Source organism: Pan troglodytes, chromosome 12 (assembly GCF_028858775.2).
Source record: "Pan troglodytes isolate AG18354 chromosome 12, NHGRI_mPanTro3-v2.0_pri, whole genome shotgun sequence".
In the NCBI taxonomy this organism is placed as follows: domain Eukaryota; kingdom Metazoa; phylum Chordata; class Mammalia; order Primates; family Hominidae; genus Pan; species Pan troglodytes.
Genome location: NC_072410.2, coordinates 113500756 through 113513219, shown reverse-complemented (window position 1 = coordinate 113513219; position 12464 = coordinate 113500756). Strand labels below are relative to the sequence as shown.

Genomic DNA, 12464 nt, shown 5'->3' with positions numbered 1-12464 from the left:
GAATCACCTGAGCCCAGGAGGTTGGCTATAGTGAACTGAGATTGTGCCACCGCTCTCCAGCCTGGGTGACAGAGTAAGACCCTGTCTCAAAACAAAAAAACATCAAGTTAAAAAACAGGCGTCAAGAACATTACCAAATATTTACTGACTCAGCTTTCTGTTTCTCGACTTCTATTTCTGTTCTCATACGGTTGTTAATAAGCTGTCAAATGTTAAAGCGGGTCAACACACAGTCTGATCTGAAAGAGAGCATGTGGAGAGGAAAGCTCCTCAAAGACGAAGAACTTAACGACTTACAACTGTCGTTCTAAGTTCACCTAGGACTGAAATGTGCCACCCAGATACTAAAAGCAATTGCTTAGGGCAACAGGAAATTGACTATCAGTGGTCATTTACGGAGGAACTGTTATGCTCCAGGCATTGTTGTAGGTGTTCTACATACACTGTATTATCTAACCTAAATGGAGAGCTCCATTTTTAAAAAAAGACCAGAGAGGTTAAGAAACTTACCCAGTGCAGGATTTACATTCCAACTATCAGACTCCAGAGCCTGTGTTTTAGCCTTTTTTTTTAAAGTCAAGATTCTGAACATTTTTTAAACCACAAAGTCTATCAGAAAAAATTGAGCACCAAAGCATATACTTACTTACATATGATGTACCTACACTTACTAAGAAATATATACTTTGTAAACTACATCAAAAATAGAGCTTTTAAAGGGTCAGGTAAAGACATCATATGTAAACTTTTTCCCTGCACACCAGAGTGTCCTTTTGTGCTCTTCGCTTTGGAGGCAGCAGTTTGGTCAAGCCCCTTCCCTTGTCTGGGCCTTTACCCTCTGTACTTTAGAGCTGGACTGCACTCTTCAGGCCCTCCACCCTTCGGGGATCCAAGGGGCCCAGTTAACATCAGGGAGGAGCTGACCTTGGGGTCTCCTGAGCTCAGCGGTCAGGGAAGTCTGGTTTCTCTCACTTGCCTGTTCTCTCCTGGGGTGAGTCAGAGAAGAATGTCACAGCAATTGTTGTCCTTCCCCATGGAGACATGAAAACAGGCCAGGAGGTTTCCCTGCCCCACCCCAAACTCTCAAAACAATGTCCAGATAAAACCTAAAGCCTCATTTTGGCTCAGTGGGCCCTGCTCAGGTAGGTGCTAAGGACATACCGGTGTGTGATTCTGTGTCTCTGTCCTGGGCGTGGCCATCAGGGAGGGAGACGCCCACACACAGAGGACTCCCCCGTATGGTGAGTGCCAAGAAAAGGGGCCTCCTGGCCAAGGGACTGCTCTGCTCATCTGGGCCTGGCGCCGCTGTCCTCATAGTGTTCAGGATGAACTTCTTTTCCAGGGCTTATTGACTCATCGCTACCTTGTTGAAGTGAGCTGCCATAGAGCAGGAGGGTGCCTCATGCCTCATGCCCAGCACAGACGAGGGGCTCAGAGTGTGCTCCTGAGGCCACAGGAAGGGCGAGGGACTGGGCTGAGCTACCCTGGGTGATACAGAACTTAAACACTCCCTCCTCTCCTCCATCCAGTCTGGCTCAATTTCTGCCTCAGTGCAGCCCACAGATTCCTTCTGGGTGCCAGTGAGAAGCAGGAGATGCCAGGGCTCAGGTCGACACCCACCTTCCTGCCCCCTTGGTTTCTGCCTGCCTGTCCTGCTGGCACCTGCAGCCTCCATTTGCAAATGCTTTGCTTTTGTCGATGGGTCTGGAGGGGTTCTCTATGGGCTGAGACGTAAACTGGAACTTGGCAGAACTGCAAGGTAGCACGTTTCTCTAGCATTGGATGAGTGTGACACATGGATGCGGTGGCTCCCTGGACCAGCTGTCTCTCAGTTAACCAGCCAAGTCCAAGCAGAAGGGAAGCAGCTCTTCGATTCCTGGGGAATTCTCCTCCTCCCATCTCCCCACCCCCATCTGCTTAACACAAACTAGGAGGCATCAGGGTGGTTGGCCCCTGGCTCACAGAGGGGGCCACAGTGATTTTTGTCACTCAACTTGGGAAAACCATTGTGCTCACCTGGGGACAGTGTCCTGCTTGGATTGTATGATGCCTGGCTATAAACCAGGTGCTCTGACATTGAGGTTCAGTCCTGGATCTGACACCAGCTGCCTGAGAAACCCTTCACAGGGCATTAGCTTCCTGGTGCATAGGTACCTGTCACCTTAAGTGGTGTGCCACCTGACCATTCTGTTGTCCCTGGGAAAATTGCAACGCAGCCTCTAGGCTTTTGCCTCCTGACTGATGGCTTGAGGTCCCAGAGCCAGGACTGAGCAAGGAGGTGGAGTTGGTTAATGTTTTATGCTTTGGGCCGCCTAGAAAAAGCTTTTTCCACGTGTCAAGGGCCGGGTTGAATTAGGAAAGCTCATCATCCAGCTATTAGGCTACCCCGCATAATTCTTCTGTTTTTAAAAAATTGCGTCTGCATCCTCCACTAGCCCACTAGCCCATTTCACCGTTTGATGTTATTTGCCGCCAGGAAGTTCCAGTGGATCTAACCCAGACCTCTTGGGCTCTCCTTCAGTCAGTTCCCCCCAAGAGATAGACCCGATTTCAGGCTGCAGCAGCCTCTCCCAAAGCATGTCTGTTAACTCCTTTGCCTGCATAATTTTTTTTTTTTTTTTTTTTTTTTTTTTTTTGTAGAGATGGAGTCTCGCTCTGTCGCCCAGGCTGGAGTCCAGTGGTGTGATCTCGGCTCACTGCAATCTCCACCTCCTGGATTCAAGCAATTCTCCTGTCTCAGCCTCCTGAGTAGCTGGGACTACAGGTGCACGCCGCCATGCCTGGCTAATTTCTTTTGTATTTTAGTAGAGACGGGGTTTCACCGTGTTGCCCAGGCTAGTCTCGAACTCCTGAGCTCAGCCGATCCACCCGCCTCGGCCTCCCAAAGTGGTAGGAATACAGGTGTGAGCCACCATGCCTGGCCTGCCTGCATAATCAATAGAGAGCAGAAATATCACAAGCGTCACTGACTCCCCAGCAGAACATGGAAATGAAAATATGTTTTCTCAAAGCACTGAGCTTGGTGCTCCCTTTTGGTATTATTTCATTAAACGTTTAAGAATCTGACCTGGCCAGGCGCAGCGGCTCACGCCTGTAATCCCAGCACTTTGGGAGGCTGAGGTGGCCGGACTGCATGAGCCCAGGAGTTCGAGACCAGCCTGGGCAACATGGTGAAACCCCATCTCTACAAACAATACAAAAATCAGCTGGGCGTGGTGGCGTGTGCCTATAGTCCCCGCTGCTTGGGAACCTGAGGTAGGAGGGTCACCTGAGCCTGGGGAGAGCAAGGTTGCATTAAGCCATGATCATGCCACTGCACTTCGGCCTGGGCAACAGAGCAAGGCACTGTCTCAAAAAAAAGAATGTGTTAATTTAATGTTTAACATGTCAGAAGATTGATTGGCAAGTAAAGACCTTACATCTGGAGCTAATACATTACATTTTTAGTGTTTCAGTTTACTGTTTTCACCTAAATTTTATCAACCCAGAAGTATAGGTATCATCCCATTTTACTGATGAAAACTCTGCCGCTCAGGGAAACTGACTTGCCTGTGGTCACACAGCCGGTAATGGAGCTGTGATTTGAACCTGAGTCTTAGCTTTCCTGACTCAGTGCCGCTTCACTCTACCAGAACTACCTCATAGCTGGCATAAGTAAAGTTGTTTGAGGATGTGAAATAGATTCACTTTGGTTGAGGCACAGGTCATTGGGAGGAGTGGGTAAGGATGGAAATTCACATTGGACCAAGTTACTGGTTCTCCCTGTCTCTGTCTGTACTCTATCCAGAGCGCGTTTTATGACAATGCATCTCTGTAATAGGCATGCCGCTTCTTATCTTTAATTTTATGGGTACCTTTGGGCTTTGGGTTTTGTCCATCTTCATTAAAGGCAAACCACTTTATTGCTCTATTTCTTAGTGGCCATTAAATAAATCATCAGATGGGGATGGGTAATGTGTAGCAGTAGAATGTATTAATAATTGAGTATCCTGAAATAGACTTTCATTTTTGCAGCTCGCCAAGAATATTGGGAATGCAGGCTTTAATGAGATCATGGAATGTTGCCTACCAGCTGAGGACTCAGTCAAACCCAACCCAGGCAGCGACATGTAAGTATGGGACTGGCTATTCTCATTTGCTGAGTAAAGGTTTGCCTTTGCCCGAGCCCCGGGAGGCAGGGGAATAAGAAGTTTTGGGTGCATCCGTCGTTGCTTCTTTAGGGAATAAATCAGCCTATGTTGGGTTTTCTTAGTCACTTTAACCTTTTGGGTGACCAAATAGAAATTTTTTTAGGAAGAAGCCAAAAGCAGGCAGGTTTCGCAGATGCTGTGCGTGTGTGCAGCGGGTATGTAGAGAGCCTCACTTGCCACTGGTGGGTGGAAGACCCTGGACTTTTCACCTGTGCTGTCTGTTCTGTTGAGTCACTTCCCCGTCTTGGTCTCTCTGCATAATCCTGAGCCACCGAGATGGCTGGTTGTGGTAGATATGTGATTATGTAGCGTCCTTCTTGCCAACGTCCTTGCCTCCTTGCAAATGTGGAATGTGTTACTTCCTTCAAAAAATGTTTGTGTTTGTGTTATTGTTGACACAAAACTTGATGGAGAAGCTTTTTTTTTTTTTCTGGGAGACAGAGTTTCACTCTTGTTACCCAGGCTGGAGTGCAGTGGCACGATCTCGGCTCACTGCAACCTCTGCCTCCCAGGTTCAAGCGATTCTCCTGTCTCAGCCTCCCAAGTAGCTGGGATTATAGGCACATGCCACCACGCCTGGCTAATTTTTATATTTTTAGTAGAGACAGAGTTTCACCATGTTGGCCAGGCTGGACTCGAACTCCTGACCTCAGGTGATCCACTCGCTGCAGCCTCCCAAAGTGCTGGGATTACAGGCGTGAGGCACCGTGCCTGGCCAGCGGAGAAGCTTTTGTGTCTCCTGGTGCAGAGCTGACAACAAGGAATGTTCTTGCCCATCTTATCAGAGTGTCAGTGGCCATGTCACACTAGTCTTCGAGAAGAGGTGGACAGGGAGACCCATGGGTTCGGGCAGTGGGTGTCCTGCTCGCCTTAGACTTCAGCTCTGTTTAGTATTATGGCTCTTATGTCTATAGGGGGACATGGGTGGTTTACCTGTTTTGTTGTGATGCAAAGTGAAACAGACGGAAGGAAGGAGAGAGGCTACTGGGCCAGTTAACAGAGCACCTGCATTTGAGTGGTGAGGCTGGGTCAGCGTGTCCTGGAGGACAGAGAAAAATGAAAAATATGTGATAAGAAAAAGTATTTAAAAATTCATTTACAGAAACAGCATTTTCTATGGAATAAGCCTGAAGTAGAATTAATGACACGAGTCTTCCCAAAGGACAGTGAGCAACAGTGAACAGTGTCTTTAAGGGTGGTTTCACAAATAGGTGGTAGTGTATGGACCCTTTGTAAAGGGAGAGAATTTAGATTTTTTTTTCCCCTTCAAGATGGAGTCTCACCCTCTTGCCCAGGCTGGAGTGCAATGATGTGATCTCGGCTCACTGCAGCCTCCGCCTCCTGGGTTCAAGTGATTCTCCTGCCTCAGCCTCCTGAGTAGCTGGGACAGGCGCATGCCACCACACCCAGCTAATTTTTTGTATCTTTAGTAGAGATGGGGTTTCACCATGTTGGTCAGGCTGGTCTTGAACTCCTGACCTCGTGATCTGCCCGCCTTGGCCTCCCAAAGTGCTGGGATTACAGGCATGAGCCACTGTACCTGGCCTAGATTTTTTTTAACCATTTTGTGTGGCATGTCTTTGAGAAACGGAGATTGCAGGACCTGTATTCTTTCTGCGTTTTGCTGATGTAACTTGATACAGTGAAAGAGCCAGAACATTGCGAGGGAGTGAACAGGGACCATGTCCATTACAGTCTTTCAGGTATCAGGTATCTCAGGTGAGCGATTTAGTTGTTGTTGGATTAAAGTCAGTTTATGTTTGAATCCTGTAACAAGTGTTTGTGGTGTCGCGTTTCCTTGAGAATTGGATAACGTGTGGTTTTACATACCAGGCATGAGGTTGACAATGTGATCATCCTCTCTTGATGAGGATCTAAGTTTCAAATCTATATTTTTACCCAAACCTAGAGAGGCAGTAGGGACATAGATATCTCAATCCTTATCTGAGCCATGGGACACCGGCAGATTGTTTAACTTCTCTGAGCCTAAGCTCTGTAATAAAAAAAGGGAGATAACGTTCCCCCTCACAGAGGCATTGGGGGCACGAGCGGGATGATGGGGTCAGACATGTGGTGCTTAGTTTTAGTGCCTGGTTGGCATTAGCTGCCCTGCTTGCTCTTCTTCCTGTGGGCGACAGAAGTCACATCTGTACCCTGCATTGATTCCATACACCCTGAAAATGAGGGTCCTCTCCAGTTAAGTTTCAGTGGAGAGTTACTCAAGGTGAAGGAGCTCTTCCTGGGTGAGCCTGAGGGTCCCGCTTGGTGAAGGAAACGTCGTGAATCCAGCATGGCGAGGTCAGCTCCTGCTGTGCAGTTGACACCTGCTCTTTCGGCTGCTTCATCTCACACTGACGGTACCAGCACCCTGTAATGCTGTCATATCGGTCAGTTCTGAACAAAGTGTGTGTCATTTCTTCCAAGCACCAGGGGTACCTAACAAAAGCAGGGCATTTGGTTGTTCTGGGGCTAGGCAATTCTAAAAAACGAACACTGTCAACGTGGAACCCTTCAGTATGAACGTTCTGTCTGCACTGTAGCCCTCCTCCAGCCTTGGCACTGTTGAAAAAGAAATTTACATCCCCCAACCCCGGGCTTTTTTCAAAATGAGGGCGGATGACCCGTGTGATGGCGAAACATCAGCTACTTCCATTCCTTCTCAACTGAAATTACTTTCTTGGCTCTGTGCTCCTATAGCATTTGGCTCTATTTTAAAACATTTCGTCCCACTTCATAGTATACTCAGGCATTTACATATATTTTTCTGATGAATTACTTCTTACTCATTTTGGTTTTTCCCACCGTAATATGTTGCTTATGGTGAACCAGTGACTATTTAATGAATCAGCGAGTCAAACAAGTACTCCCAGCTCTGTGCCTGCTTAAATAAGCTAGTATTTTACTTCCAGATGAAAAGGAATACACTGCTTCTAGCTTTATTTCAGAACAGCACACCATCTGCAGATAAATCTGTTGAAGGGGAAACCAAGGACACCCTCTAGTGGCCTGTGAATCCCAAGATGGATCTTGGGGGTGTCAGGAACGTGTAACTAGGGGAGGTGGAGCAGGGAAGCTAGGCTTGTATTTGCTCACAGGAGCCAGAACTGTTTCTCCTTGTGACTTGGGACCATTATACACACCCTGTCCTTGAGAAGTGTAAGGAGAGCCCCTCCTCTGAACACCAAATGTATCATTATGTTAATTGTTTTTCTGCAAAAGCCTGTCATTAAAAAAAAAGAGGGAGGGCCGGGCGCGGTGGCTCACGCCTGTAATCCCAGCACTTTGGGAGGCCGAGTTGGGCGGATCACAAGGTCAGGAGATCGAGACCATCCTGGCTAACACGGTGAAACCCCATCTGAGGGATCACATTAGCAAAGCAAACCTCCTTCACAAAACCAGGGGGCATGTGTGGAGTTAAACAGACCTGTGCCCATGTTTGTGTAGGAGCTGCCTTCGGGGCCTCCAAGCCCTGGGCAGATGAGTAAATACATTAAAAAACAAGTAAAGGAAGTCCACTTTCTCTCTATCCCTTTCCTGTGGAGGTCGCAGTAATGATTGTCCCACAGTGATGATTGAAAGTGCATGAAACTGGACAACTGTCCAGTCTAACTGCCTGTCAGAAGAGGCATTTACATCATTAAATGGGCTGCCCACCATGACACTCACCAGGCCAGGAATGGAGCATCTCCCTGGGTGTCACACTGTGCTGGAGGCCCTAAGAGGAGAACCTCCAGGAATAAAATGGGTCTTCCCTTGTAGGCCCACCAGCTGCCTGAGGAAACAGAATCCAGTTTCCCTTTATGGACTTCAGTGTACTACTAAATCCTGAATGTTCCAGAAACTCAAAGGTTTCTGGAAACTTGTGACTTTAAGCAAAATGATGTATAAGAAACCAGTTTTACCCTATGCCAATTGATGTAAACCAGAGTTCAGTTCCTACTATGTATTTCTGATCATGAGAACATCACCAAACTTTTGAATAAAGGCCCAGAACACTTCTAATATTAAACATTGAAATATGAGCGATGCATACATTTAGGAAAGATTCTGGCTACTAAGTGGGATAAAGAAAGATCATAAAAACCAGTAAGATAATGATTCACCCACTTATTCCAGTTCAGGGTCACAGGTGGCTGGAGCATGTCCTGGCAGCTGAAGTCCAGGGTGGGAACAAGCCCTGAACAGGACCCCGTCCCACTGTGGGACGCAGTCACACCCACGTCCACACCCAGTCGCAGTGGGGCCTTTGAGACACAGCAGTTAGCCCAGCATGCACAGCTTTGGGATGTGGGGGAAACTGGAGTGCCCGGAGAAAACCCAGGTGGACTCCACACAGACAGGGACCCTGCCTGGGAATTGATTTTTTTCTTAACATTACAACAAAATGATGTTATTCGAGGGCCTGTTGTGCCTACAGGTGGGGATGAAAACTCATGGCACTGTTGAGGGAACCCACTGAGACCACGTGTCTCACACACAAGTCAGCCAGCACCGCAGTGAGCTCAGTGCACAGGTTAGCGCTGTGTGGACGGGGAGCATGTGCCGGGGGAAGTTGAGGCACCCGCCTTAACCTAGGCCCTGTACAGTGGGCAGAACTGGAGCCGGAGCAGGAGGGAGGCAGTGTGATAGAAAGTGCCAGAGCACAAGTTCACCAGGTGCCCCTGGAAGTCCTTCCTGGGCTGTGAAGCATGCTGCCTGCTCAGGTGGAACGGGCACCCTGGGGCGTGATTTCCTCTCCAGCTGCACCAGCCAGCCTCACGCTGCGGCGTGTCCAGGAGCCACGTGCACCCAAGGACAAGCAGATTTGAGGCCTTGCAGACGCTGGCAAGAGACCTCTGCCCACTCAGTTCCGTCTGGGTGCTGTGGGAGTAATGGCTTCTCATCTTAGGCTGGCCCATCTTCAAGGGACCCCAGGGTAGACAGGATCTCTACTCCCTGCCTCCAGTTGCATGTCCAGGGGGCTCAGGCTCCCCTTCTGGGGGGCCAGTTGTTCCACGGGGATTTAGGGCAGGTACAGAAAAGTCAACAACTGCTCCAGCAGCCATGGCCCCTTGCCATAGTCAGCTGAGTGAGAGAGCGGAGGTCAGGAGGGAACCGTGCGGGGACTCCAGCTTGAAGGGGAGCAGCCGCATGTGTCCTCAGATTGTAGGCAGTGCTGTGTTACAAACGGATGCAACTGATCTGCCCCTGCCTGGCTCTTGCCTGATTCTCAAGATTCAAAGAGTCCCTGGGCAGTGACCCTCAACCTTCAGAATTGGGATTGTAAAATGCATGTACTCTGTGACCAGTGAGCTGCTGTTTCGCTCTCCCTCTTGTAAGTTCACTGGGTCTTTCCAAGGCCCGGGACCCACTGTGTGTGCTGCAGCAGGTGTGTTGACGCACATATGTCTCTTGGTGCTACTGTGAGGATGTATTGTGTGCATTTTCGCAAGTCAGACTTACAAGTCTAGAGAGATGAAATACTTATTCAAGTTCAAAGCAGCAGTGTGTGGTGGGAGTGGGATTTGAACTCAGGGTTCTTTGGCCCCCTTTTGTTCCTGCTTCTCTAGGCTCTTTGGATGGGGCGGAGTCTGAGCATGTTGCCACATAAAGGCCAGAAAGTAGAACACAAAGAGGACTGCCATTTCATTTCAGTTCATCTGATATTGCCTTTCATACCAGGCACGGTGCCTACAGAAAAGAGGTCATAGTCCATGCCCCAAGGAGCTCATGGGCCTGTCGGGCAGTGAGGCAGGCAGGCCTTCATGTAGAGAATGTTGGAACAGAGGTTGGCCAGGGCTGCGTGGAGGGCAGGGGCAGGGCCTTCCTGGGGGAGGAGGCGCAGGGCATGCGGATTGGAAAGACCTGGGTAAGAAGGGCGTGGAGGTGACGAGGGCGACAGTGAGGTCAGATCACAGAACTTAGGAGTGAGGGGAGGGAGACAAGGCAGAGAGGCGGGTGGGCTGAGAGAACGTGGGGGAGTTGTCCCCCTGGCCAGTTCCCAGGAGGTCGCAGTGAAGACCAGTGCAGCCATAGAACCACATGGCGGCCACTCCCGCTTTGTGTTTCGGGGCCAGCGGTGCTTACCAGGGACATGGCGCAGGAACCGTTAACATGGCCTTAGACAAAGGGATGCCGGACAGCGGGTAGAAGCCCTTCATGATTTGCAAGGCAATTATGTTTGGTTTCAGGAATGCAAGAAAGGACTACATCACAGCCAAGTACATCGAGAGGAGATACGCAAGGAAGAAGCACGCGGATAACGCGGCGAAGCTTCACAGTCTTTGCGAGGCCGTCAAAACGAGAGATATTTTTGGATTGCTCCAAGCTTATGCTGATGGTGTGGATCTTACGGAAAAAATCCCACTGGCCAACGGACATGTAAGAGTGTGGGTTGTTGCTACTTTAAAAAAAAAAAAAGGCCGGGCACGGTGGCTCATGCCTGGGATCCAGTACTTTACTTTAGGAGGCCAAGGCGGAGGATCCTTTGAGCTCAGGAGTTTGAGACCAGCCTGGGCACCATAGGGAGGCCCCATCTCTACAAAAAAAAAAAAAAAAAAAGTAAAATTGACCAGGCATGGTGGTGTACATTTGTAGTCCCAGCTACTCAGGAGGCTGGGGTGAGAGGAATCGGTTGAGCCCAGAAATTTGAAGCTCCAGTGAGCCGTGATTGTGCCACTGGACTCCAGCCTGGCCGACAGAGTGAGACCTTGTCTCAAAAAAAAAGGAAAGCTGGGGCACTGTGGCAGGTCTGTGGAATCAGCAATACTGACCAAAGCTGGGTAATTCTCCAGAGGAAGACGGCACGGATAGGGGTACTGGGGTAGAATAAACTAGGGGTTTTTCTTTTCAGTAGACAAATAATTGTATCTATGTTCATGGGGTATGGTGTGATGTTTTTGATCTATGTTTACATCATGGAATGATTAAATCAAGCTAGCTAACATATCCATTACCTCACATGCTCATCCATTTTTAATGGAGAGCACATTTAAAATTGACTCAGTTTTGAAATAGACGCTATGTAGTCTTACCTGGAGTCACCAGGCTGTGTAGCAGATCTGCAGGACTTATTCTGCTTGTCTAAAACTTTGTACCCACCTAGTGGTTTATTCTTACACCAAAAATGTAATGCCAGCTCTGGAAGGAAAACCCACCTCCAGGTGGAGGAGAAGACATCTCAGAAGCTAGGCAGCCTGAGAGGGACCCCTCATCTGCGAGCAGGTTTAACCTGAGCTTCATGCTAACGAGAGAAGCTCTCTGAGAGGGGCGGTTCCCTGGAACCCACACCCCACTGTGCTCCCCCTCAGAGGGAATAGAGTAGGAGCAAGACCCCTCCTTTCCTGGGGGAGCTCTCTTGAGAGGGTGGGCATCCAGCCGGAGTGGGTTTGCAGTAACATACCAGCACCCAAGTGGGGTGGCATGTGTCCAGATTCTGGTCCACAAATACCCTGTAGATGCACATTTGGTCTCCTGGAACCTCCTGACCTCAGGACCGGGCTGGCTGCCTATCAGCAAGGATGCCTCACAGCTGCAGCATCTTTCTCTTGGTGACAGGCGTGTCCATGCAGGCTCTGAGCTGGTCCCACTCTCTCCCCATCCCCAGAAAGAACTCATGCCCACCAACGCAGTGTGGAGGGTGCCCAGCACTGAGCTGTGCTGCCGCCAGAGGGCCCAGCAGGCAGGGCAGGCAGCCTGGGAAGCACCTTCCTTTGCCCTCACCTCCTGTCTTCTGTATCTGTCCTTCTCCTCTGGTTCTCTCACCCACCCACCTGCTGAAACAATCCTTGTTCATCTCTTCTCCCCCACCTGCCAGGTATACTTTCAGAAAAGGCAGTGGAGTTGGGGAATCCCCAGTATGAGTTGGAGACAGTGCAGTTATTAGCATTCGTAGCCTTGTCTGTAAGTGTAGAACGCAAAACTTTAAGCCTGCTTAAGAAACATATGTTTCTACTCAAGGAGCAGGTAAAGAGATTGGATTGTAGGTGGCCTGGGGGACCTTCCTGGATCGTTTGAACAAGATTCTTGCTTGCAGGCAGGGATCTGCCTTGTGGTGCTGATGCAGGGATGGGGACAGGTCGATTGAGAGGACTTAGAAATGAAACTCCTGAACTTCTCATTTATTTCCCATGGAGTCAGGAGAAACAGGACCAATCTCCAAATTGCACGTTCCCAAGGGCAAAGAGCTTGTGTAGAGATTAAAGAGACTCTATGTAAGAGATAAGTTTCTCGAAGGGAAAGATAAAAGACTTTTGGAAGAGTTGTACACGATTTCACCGGTGTTGGACACAGAAT

General features: G+C 49.1%; 1 protein-coding gene across 7 annotated transcripts in view; it reads left to right on the top strand.

The window, feature by feature from the left end:
- Positions 1–12464, top strand: part of ASAP2 (ArfGAP with SH3 domain, ankyrin repeat and PH domain 2) — a 200340-nt gene that overhangs the window by 158513 nt on the left and 29363 nt on the right. For all 7 annotated transcript variants that reach the window (XR_010149630.1, XM_016946784.3, XM_016946765.3 and 4 more), the window contains 2 exons: positions 4015–4109; positions 10361–10550. Coding sequence is in view for 6 of the 7 variants with exons in the window: in XM_016946784.3 (XP_016802273.1) it covers positions 4015–4109; positions 10361–10550 (285 nt within the window). In the remaining variant the exon portion in view is untranslated. The remainder of the gene's footprint in view (positions 1–4014; positions 4110–10360; positions 10551–12464) is intronic.